At 34.1% G+C, this 10,751-nt stretch overlaps 1 protein-coding gene across 2 annotated transcripts; it reads left to right on the forward strand.

The window, feature by feature from the left end:
• The first annotated feature begins 465 nt into the window (after positions 1-465).
• Positions 466-9,617, forward strand: LOC112762747 (increased DNA methylation 1). 2 transcript variants are annotated; one of them, XM_072222305.1, is made up of 12 exons: positions 466-690; positions 1,576-1,753; positions 1,902-3,389; positions 3,536-3,650; positions 3,769-3,842; positions 4,220-4,464; positions 4,625-4,711; positions 4,843-4,942; positions 8,276-8,480; positions 8,558-8,687; positions 9,053-9,116; positions 9,220-9,617. In XM_072222305.1, the coding sequence occupies exons 3-12, from the start codon at positions 2,292-2,294 to the stop codon at positions 9,349-9,351; spliced, it is 2,250 nt and encodes a 749-aa protein (XP_072078406.1). In that variant the 5' UTR covers positions 466-690; positions 1,576-1,753; positions 1,902-2,291; the 3' UTR covers positions 9,352-9,617. The 2 variants fall into 2 exon arrangements, with proteins under 2 accessions (XP_072078406.1, XP_072078407.1); XM_072222306.1 differs by lacking the exons at positions 8,276-8,480; positions 8,558-8,687; positions 9,053-9,116; positions 9,220-9,617 and having other exon boundaries at positions 1,547-1,753; positions 4,843-5,185.
• Positions 9,618-10,751: the final 1,134 nt, after the last annotated feature.

Below are 10,751 nucleotides of genomic sequence, written 5' to 3' on the forward strand. Positions count from 1 at the left end.
TATCTTAAAATTTTATTTTACTTTATTACTGAATTATATTATTAATAAAATTATATCAGATTAACCATTATTTTTTTATTATTCAATTCACATATTGGTTTAAAACGTCGTGAAAATATATATATACATAAACAAATTTATTTCTCATCATTATTTTAAAACTTTGTTTTAACTACATAAATTAATTACTTCCTGTTATATATAAACATTTAACAACAATACGTATACATAATATTATTAATCATAACTTTTCATTATTTTAAATAATTATTATATATTCTTATTCATTTCTTTAAATATTTTCTATGTTTGTAGTCATCAACAGTTATTTTTTAATTTGTTTCAATTAATTCATAATTATATGCATAAATTATGTCCGTGCATGGCACGGGTACTACACTAGTGATAATAAAAACCTACTCCTTCAATTTTCAAATAAAAGAACCCACCGCCAGCTGCTACCACAATCCTTATTTTCTTGCCCACTACGAAACCACGGTGACGTTCGAGAGCTTGCATTGTCCGTGGTCTTCTTCTCACCTCTGAGCTTGGAGCTGTGGCGTCGCCGTACCCATTATTCTTGGGCTTTCTTCGTCATCGTCGGAAGGAAGAAGACGTCCCTGTCCCGTTCTCTCTGCGCAAACCCCGGTCGTTCCTCTCTCGCCGTTAATAGCAATCCTCCAACTGCAGGTAAACACCACTGGATCCCTCTCCCCTCAATTGCTGATTTCTTTATTGAAAGTGAGGCCATTAATGAGCGTTTAGTTGACATGCAAGCTTTTCTTGGTCTTGTTAGCTGTGTTAATTTGTTAGAGGGGAGTAGGATTTGTTGATGTGGATTAGGAATCAGTATTGGGAATCTCTGAGTTGGGGTTTTTGTGGTATATTTGAATGCATTTTTAATTGAGTTAACGGGAATAGGATTGGTTTGCTGAATGAATGTTGTTGCCATTCTTTGTTCATCAAAAATCCTTAATCCTTAATGTCTTTACTGATTATGGTTGCCTGTTAAATTCGGTGCATATATGTGACCATCTATGTAGAAATAATTTCCATTAAGTTATTTATTAAAATATTTGAAAAGAGAACAATAATCTAAAAAAATGAACGAAAATGAAAAATAATTTATCATAATGCATCTTAATATATTGCCGGATAAATAGCAGGGTACAGGGACATCTTCCCTTAACAATTTATGCCATGTTTTCTTAAAAATTAAAAGCAGACAAGGTCATCTTATCATACTATAGGTTTATATTTGACGTGATTAGAAGTAATTTTTATGAGGGCGATTTTTCCACTTTCTTGGCACTCTTCTTGCAAAGGTGTGTTCTCCTGCCTTTTTGCTCTTTTAATAAAGTGGACCTTTACATTGAAATGACTGAATCTAGTATTCTAATACTGCTTGCTATTCTATCTTTATCACTTAGTTTGAATTGGTCCGCATCCTTTTCCTATAATTCTCATTCATGTGCAATAATTTTATTAGTAGATAGTTGGTACATACATTAATTTTATTAGAATCATTATCTTCTATCATGATCAGATTCGGATAATACCAGTTTTTCTCTCAAGATCTCAGATTCGGATTTGATGCTTTTGCGGCTGTAACAGCTAAACCATTGAAACTGAAAAGCCAGTGTGTGATCATTCTCTCTCTCGTTCTCTTTCAATGGCATTGGAGAATCGTCCTTTGATCATAAAGCTTAAAATTTCTTCCAAACGAAAGCTTGACGTAAATGAAAGCGTCGAGGTGAACTCGGTTTCCTAATTCTTTCTTTTTTTTTTTTTTTTTTTGATTAAGAACGTGATCTTTTTTAAAGTTTTTATTTTTATTGGTTTTTTCGAATTTTGGTGTTGTGTGTTAACTTTTAATGTATGAACTATAAACTGTCCCTCAGAAAGAAGTTTCAGTGCAGAAAGAACCAGTTACTCCTGTTCAAGAGGTCTCAACTCAGTTTCACAAAGAAATATCCTGCGATGGTGCTACTGAAGTAATATTTAATGGAAGAAAACATAGAAAGCTTCGCAGCTCAACTCAACATTGGGAACCTCTCAGATTGTCTGACGTTGAGTAATGTCCTGATGCCATTGAAGAATATGCACAGGCAGCTAAAAGAGCTTGCCCGGAAAAAGCACGAAAACATCTTGCGTATCTTGGATGGGAAATTGAGTGGACAAAGTATAAAGCAAGCAACACTTGCTATAGGTACAGATATAGGTCGCCTGATAAACAGGGTGTTTACTACTCTCTCAGTCGGGTTTGTAAGTATGTGGCACAGAACTCGGACATGAACCCTTTGCCGTCCCAAAATGATCAGAGTATGATGCAACTTACAGCTGACAATCATCTTGCACCTATTTGTATTGATCAATCAGAAAACAGTCATGATCTAAATATTTTGCCACCAGTTGTGTCGTCTCCTGTGGATGAAGTTGCAGATGAACCTGAGTTTTGTCCTCAAGCTGTTTTAGAATATAGCTTGAATAGATCTGCAATGCGAGGGCCTGACATGAAAGTGGGTAGGTCCAAAGCAAAGAGGCATCTATTGGCTGAAGGATGGAGCTATCACTATGCAAACCCAAGAAATAAAAGACAAGGGTTTGTGTATATCCCTCCAGACAAGGGAAGAAATCTCACAACACTCCATGCAGCTTGCCATTATTGTATTAAACAAAATGTTGCTAAATGGACCAAGCTCGGAATGCAACCTTTGAATGCACAGGATAATGTTGACCAGGTTTGGAGTGCCAATTTATTGCAGAAAGCGTCCCAATGGCTTCGAGAGGAATGCATGGTACCTCCCACAGAAGTCATAACTTCAAGTGGATCAAACCATAGTCGGAAGCGGAAACTCTTGAACAATACAAAGCCCAGCTTATCTAAGCACCAAAGAAATGGATTACCTCGACGCGTGCTGCGATCAAATAAAAGGGTGCAAAAGGTGTCTACCCCTTCTTTGTCACACCAGAAACCTCAGAATATACTCTCTTGGTTGATAGACAACAACATTCTGTTGCCAAGGTCTAAGGTTTCTTACAAGCCAAAAGGCGGGCTCTGTTCAGCTGAAGGGAGAATAACCAGAGATGGAATCAAGTGTAATTGTTGTTTGAAAGTATATAGTCTTGCTGGCTTTGAAAGTCATGCTAGTGGCTGTAGTACACGCAGACCGGCTGCAAGTATTATTTTAGAAGATGGTAGATCACTATTAGATTGCCTGATAAAAACGGTGGAAGATCATATGACAAGGGAAGCTATGGCAAAACCACCAAAATATTTTCCTACAGGCGAGAATGACAATATTTGTTCTGTTTGCCACTATGGTGGGAATCTAATTTTATGCGATCAATGTCCATCTTCATTTCATGTGACATGTCTAGGTGTGGAGGTAACTAATAACATTCTTCCTCAATCTCATCATATTTGGTTGCATCTTGTTATTGATATCTTAATTCAATTCACCACTTTCATTCAACAATTGCTGTTGGAACTGAATTGTTTCCTCTTGCTGCCTTCATTTTTTTTCCTGTACAGAAAGTTCCTGATGGTGACTGGTTTTGCCCATCATGTCGATGTGCAATTTGTGGCAAAAGTAAGATAGAAGAAAAGGAGGGAGATTTCCTTGTTTGCATTCAGTGTGAACATAAATGTAAGCCAATTTTTATGTTTAATTTCCATTTTTGCCCATATAGTCATGCATTGATATTTCCTTCTTATGCAAATGAATGATGCAATGCTTTGTTATCATCAATGCCAACCTTATGCAGATCACTTTAAGTGCCTCAGAACTAAATATGCAACTAACTCGAGAAACTGGTTCTGCGGAAGGGACTGTGAAAAGGTATACTAATCAAGGTCATTTGTTTATTTTTTTTAATGCTATGCTATTATGTTAACTGGAAGCATTGTTTTACTTCTTTCTATTCAAACAAAAATTGCATTTTGTCATCGATATGCTGCGTAAATTATTCTAGTAAACTTCTCTAACTTCTATGTTAGATTTTATGGTTAATACTTCTTAATCTAGGTAAACTTAGTTGCTTCAACTTTATTTCTCATAATGCCTGCATCATGATCATTTACTAGTAGCAAGTTAATGATGCTTACTTTGGTGGTGTCAAATGTTATGGTGCCAGAGAAGCATTTCAGATTTGTATGATCAAATGCGTGGTGCTGGAAAGGCCTTTTGCCTTACATACTTGTCTCTACTTTTTGTAGATATATTTTGGTCTCCATAAGCTACTAGGAGAGCCAGTTTCAGTGGGCACTAACAATCTAACTTGGACATTGGTGAAATATATAAACTCCGAGAGTAGTGATCCATGTACTACTAAAGGTTACTTATTGCCAGAAAGTTACAGCAAACTCAATGTTGCACTCAGAGTGATGCATGAATGTTTTGAGCCCCTAAAGGAACCTTCGTCTACCAGAGATCTCATGGAAGATGTTTTATTCAGTCAATGGTTAGTTATTCTTATCCTTCAGTTTATGCCTGTGTTCGTTTTTGTATCATTCACTTGAATAATATTTATTTTGTTGATTACTAGATATCTGCCACTGAATTGTGCTACATTGTTATAGTTCTGTGCCAATACCTGATATGTAAACATGTACACTTTATAGGTCAACACTTAATCGATTGAATTTCTATGGTTTCTATACCGTACTTCTGGAGAGAAATGAAGAACTGATAAGTGCAGCAACTGTTAGGTGAGTATGGGATCTGTATTGCGCAACTACTAGTCTTTGCTTGGTTGATGACTGCTATTTGAAATCTTGAACTACAAGTACCTTTCCTGTCTCATGTTTTGGTCATCTGGTTTGTTATTTAATTCTTTTAGGGTTTATGGAAAGAAGGTAGCAGAATTGCCTCTTATTGGTACCAGATTACAGTATCGTCGACATGGAATGTGCCGCATTTTGATGAATGAGCTTGAAAAGGTAAGCCACAAGGCACCTACATTTCCCTTCCCCCCCCCCTTTCTTTTTTCTCCTCTCCTCCATTCATTGCAAAGCCTTTATTGTTTGTTAGAAAACACTGTACAATATATTGTCCTATGATTGATTGTCATTTAAACTGGAAATAACTGCTCAAGACTTGAATAACTTCTTAAATATTACTTTATGATTCATTCCAATCTAAAAATATTACTCCCGATGATATACCATGCTCATTTTTATCCATTTAGCTTTCTGGTTTATAAACTTTCCTGATGAATTTGTTTAAAAACATTGAAGATTTTACTTTGAATACCATGTAAATCATTAGTTATAATTTGCGTCTGTGATACAGATCCAAACAAACAATTTCACACTGGCCCTTCTAAGATTGTGGGTTTTAGGTAAAAAGGAAACAGAAAAGAGAGAATAATGACTCATGAAAGATATGATCATATTTCTATATTCGTTTTCTTTTTCTTTATAACACCTTTAGTTAAAGTATATCAAGCTTTAAGCTCATCAAAATTGATCTCTCTACACAAATTAACATCAACTCCATAAAATACTATTGGCACAAGGCAACTTAGAAACTAGAGACAGTGAGGCTAAAAAGTTAACTCAGCAACTCTGTTGGATGGGGGTACAGATTTTCTTATGGTTATGAGGTCATCAGTTTGGTTCTTTAGTTGGACCAGAAATGTTATTAACTTAGACAACTGTGGTCAAAATTGGAGTGAACTGGCCAGTCGAAGTTGAACCACCCCTTGGATTGCCTTAGTGCACGGAGAAGATGGATAAACCAAATTGCATGCATTCAACTGTTGAAATAATTCCAAAATTCAAATGCTTAGGATCAAACCACCTTAGAGACTTGGCCAGTTCACTATGGTATAAACCCTAAACCATAAGCTTGCTCGCCATCGTCTTTCATAATCTTCCATAGCCACTAATCATCCACTAACTTTCTAATAAGTCCCCAACATTATGCACCTCCTTGTCCAATTTCTTGTGCTTCTTCGGTAAAGAAGAACTATAATGCTACATGAGCAATAAAGATGGAGCTTCTCTCTATAAAATTAATGGAAGGGGGTTCCTTGAAGTTTCATTTGGTATCCAAAATTTTCATTTTCCAAATAATGAGGGAAGCTGAAAAGAGTCAATAGTAAGGGGTGTACACATTTCATATTGGATCTGATGTGATCAAAATTTCAATTGATTTGCTCTAAAAATCATATTAGATCGGATCAAATATACACATTTTTTAGTTCTACATCTGATATATGATCTGACCATTTTTGAACCGGATCAGATTGGATATGCAGATACAAGTCTTTTCAAAATTAAAAAAAAAAATGTTTTTTAATTTTTTCATGAATTTTTTTCCCTTTTGGATATGTTTTACTTCAAAAACAGTATTCAAAAATTATTCTTAAATAGTAGAGATAAGATAACCAATATAAAAAAGGGAAAAGGAATAAGTTTTGTCTCATCCATAGGATATTCGATCCTATATACTTGCAGATCGGACTGGATAAAGATCCAAGAGCCTAGTGAATCGAATATTATTCGTAAAATTCGATCTGATAGAGATTTGATCTGGGTTGGATGCATCGGAATCCTATTTGTACATCCCTAATCCAAGATGCGAATCTGTAAAATGAATAATAGAGAATTACAGTAGTAGAAAATTCAGTAATGCTATTTTGACTTCTACCTAGGTGTAGACAATCCAATTGAGTGATAAAATTATTCTGTCTTTCTCTCTTATTCCCTTGGCTTTCTGTTGCTAAAAAATAGTAAAAAATGACAAGATTTTCCGGCAGAGTTATGATTTAGCCAACTTCACCAATGAGTCAAAATAGCATTTCTTTAGAAAATAGGAAAGAATATTACGATAATTAACAAATAAATAAACTTGAAAACAATATTTGTAGTTTACACCTAAAGTAAACTGTGAATTGATAACCCATTAGTTAAGAATAATCATGCTTCATTATTAATCTTTTAATGCAGCAGAGCACCCTGCGGAATCAAGATATAAATTTTTGGATAATAAAATTGGGCTAGGGATAATTGAATTAAAAAGTAGACCAAGAATTGTGAAAACATGATATGGGCCCTTACAAGATTGGCATAACTGAATTGAGGCCATACAAGAATGCTTTGGCACTGAGTTAGATCTATATGGCTGCAATTGTTTTTAGCATAGTTGTCAGAACCGAATTGGTAATCGAATCGGTCAGGTCACTGGATTATTGGTTGAACTGGTTGATTCGGTCCTAAATAAAAAATAGTCAAAAGTTTAAAATACATATTTTTACTAATATTTTAAAAATATCAAGTTATTTTAAAACAATATGGAATATGAACAATCAATATTTTATTATTTTTATACTATCATAAATATTTTTATTTTGTTTTTATATTAAAAACTATTATTTTGGTCATTTTAATAATTTATTAACTAGTTTATATCTATTATACTATTATATACTACAAGTATTTATTAAAAAATAATATTAATAGATATTACATAATTATAAAAAATAAGTGAATTTATAATTATTGTTAAATAAAAATATAATTAATTTAAGAATGAGTGAGTTTATAATTAAAATTAAAATAAATTAAATAAAAATAAATTATTTGATGAAAAATATCTATATGTAATATAATTTGCATAAATTTTAATAAGAAGTATAGTGGTCTAGTGGTTGTGGAGTTTTTTTGTTTCCTTGAGGGCAAGGGTTCGAACCCTACCTCAAGCATTTTGGAAATATTGAAAATATTTTCACTCCTAAGCGGTTCGGTTGGACCGGTTTTACTGAGTTTGACTGGTTTGCACCAATTCAGACCGGATTTGACCGGTTTATACCGATTCAATTCCTTATACGGTCCAAATACCGGACCGGTATAAGATTCGGTTCACCAGTTTTTTTATTGAACCGGCCAATCCGGTTTTTACAACAATGGTTTTTAGGGAAAAAAAACAAAGAGAAACTAGAGTGTCTTTGGATATGGAGATTGATATAAAGGATAGTGTATTTTCTAGATCTGTCTAAACCTAGGACAAAGGGATGACACAAATTTTCTTTTTTTTTTGGTATTGAATTTTCTAAGTCTTTATATATTTGTTATTAAATTTCATAAAATGATTCTGGAGAGGAGAATAGTGCAAAAATGAGTTGAGTTATTTTACAGATATTTAATCACGTATTGTCGTAATATCAAAAAAAAAAAATATATATTTTCATATCTATTGTTTATAATAGTTTACACTTTATTTGAAGTTCCATTGAATCCTTCTTTCTAACTTGAATTTTCTTTTATTAGAGGCTCATGCAGTTGGGAGTGGAGAGGCTGGTTTTGCCTGCTGTTCCTAGTGTTGTAGACACATGGACTGGTTCTTTTGGCTTTGTAAAGATGACAGAGTTCGAGAGGTCGCAATTCTTGGACAATACTTTTTTAGATTTTCAGGGTACCATCATGTGCCAGAAGCTGCTGAAGATTCCATCTCCAGAATCGGTTTTGTTAATAGGTTTGTAACTTTCCAAGTGTCTTGTTATATAGCAATGTATGTGCCAGTGACTACATCTTTAACGTTTCATATTGCAGAGTCCCAACAAAGGACACAGCATGTTTTGCCTGGAAACAAGTTAAATTTTGACGGTGATCTGATATCTGAAGTATTACACCAAGCAGAAGAAACTGACAAACGAGAGAGAGAGAATTCACAAATCCACAAGTATGTATCAGCTCTGTTTATTAATTCCTAACATGAAATGAGATTATAATGGCATTAGATCCATCAAATACTCTGTGGTGAACAAGTTGGAAGGAGATCAAAGAAAAGATACACAATTTTCACTTCAGAAGTTGCATTTGGCATAACACTATACCCTCAATATAATTGGAAATTTGGAATTTCAGTTGCATTCATTCAATTGAAGTTCCTCACTAAGCTTAAATTTTGATGGGGTCTTGTGGATTTGATATATGTTAATATTCATTATTACAATTCTTGCCAATAAGTATAGTATATTAAAATATGCTGTTCTATTTTGAGAAATGATGATAATATTTTATCTAAATGAATGTTTATTTTTCCAGTAATTGTGCTGGAAACAATGATCATTGCAGTAATGGTGCCATTGACATTGAGCAAGTCACACCGGTACTTTCATCTTTGTCTTCTTAATTGTATAAGTGATTCACATTTTGTTTCCATCTTGTTATCTTGTTTTAGTGTTAACACTGAATTTTATTTGGACTCTTAGGTGAATAAACCAAGTCTTGAGGATCAACAGTGGCAGAATGATCCACAGAGCTCTATTGTAACACAAGCTGACAGTAATAATGGCTCACCATATAAGTGCTACTACAAAAGAAGGAAATACACAAAGTTTTAGAATTTAACGAGGTGGTTGGGAGTATTTTCGTTTCAAAGTTAGGGGTACAAAAATGTAAATTTAGGTAACTATGTGCATGCATAAACATGAGCCTCATAGGTGCAAAAAAATGCCACTTTTGAATGGGTCTGGAAATGTGAAAGTTTGACCATGTTTCTCTCTAAGGATGAATATAATTATTGGGAGTAAAGAATGTAAAGATTGATAGGAGAGTCTTGTAATCAATGCTTTGATCAAATGATGCAATACTCAGTTTTTGTTTATTACACACTCAAATGTTCAATAAGAGCGACACAATGAAGAATTTATTATTACTTAATTTCAAAAAAGTTGAATAATTTTTGTTAGAGACGATCTTGGAGATTTCTTTAGTTTAAAATGTCATCCAGTGGGTTAATTTTGTTGGGTTTTAGATAATCTGAAATTAAGGGTTTTTTTTTTAATGTTTTGACAGTTTTTATTTTGGGTAATATTAGGTGTATATTAAAATAAACAAGCAAAATCAGCTTTTAGTATTATAAAATACATATTAAAAATAAGTTAAATAATACATGTATTTATGAATGAATATACTAATAAGAGAGACCGGCTTCAAAGTGCTCTGGTAAGGTTTCTAATAACAATGCCTATTAGGGTTTCCAAAGCTGGATGAAAATACAGTTGAAAAGAAGGTGAAGATGGCATCCAAAATGCCACGAGAACTATAGTTTAGAATTGTTGGTGTTTGAAAAGACCCTGACAATTCACTCCTTAAAAGAAATATATAAATCTCACTCTTCCAATATTATGTTCATAAGTGAAACAAAGAACCAATCTCGACAGGTGGAAGCAAAATTTCGGGTATGCGGCTACGAAAATTGGCATATTGTTAACCCGTCAAGAGTGACAAGAGGACTTGTGCTAGCTTGGAAGGACAACATCAATGTTCAAATTATAAACAATGGAGAATTCTTTGTGGCAGCTGAAGTTAAGAGGTTCGAAAGCAATGAGGTGTGGGGGTTTATTGGTGTCCATTTGAGTTGTTCGGAATAAATTCGATCCTTACCGTTTGAGGAGCTTACAACAATGAGTCAACAACCAGAAGGAAAAGTGGTACAACAAGCCAAGCGAAAAAGGAGAGTGGAGGCCAAAAATCAGCAACCACCATTTCGACATTCATTAATTTTATTGACAACAACGAATTAGTGGATATTGGAACGATGGGGTGGCCTTTCAGGTGGACAAATCGAAGACAAGGAGAGGAGTTGGTGAAGCAGAGGCTTGACCGCTATTAAATTGGTATGGGATGGAAGCTGAAGTTTCTGAATGTAGTGGTACACAGGCTCACAGAATCAGGTTCGGATCATGCTCTTATCTTAATGGAAACCGAACCTCAATCCTAGCATAGTAAAAGGCGTTTA

This window comes from Arachis hypogaea, chromosome 17 (genome assembly GCF_003086295.3).
Source record: "Arachis hypogaea cultivar Tifrunner chromosome 17, arahy.Tifrunner.gnm2.J5K5, whole genome shotgun sequence".
Lineage (NCBI taxonomy): Eukaryota > Viridiplantae > Streptophyta > Magnoliopsida > Fabales > Fabaceae > Arachis > Arachis hypogaea.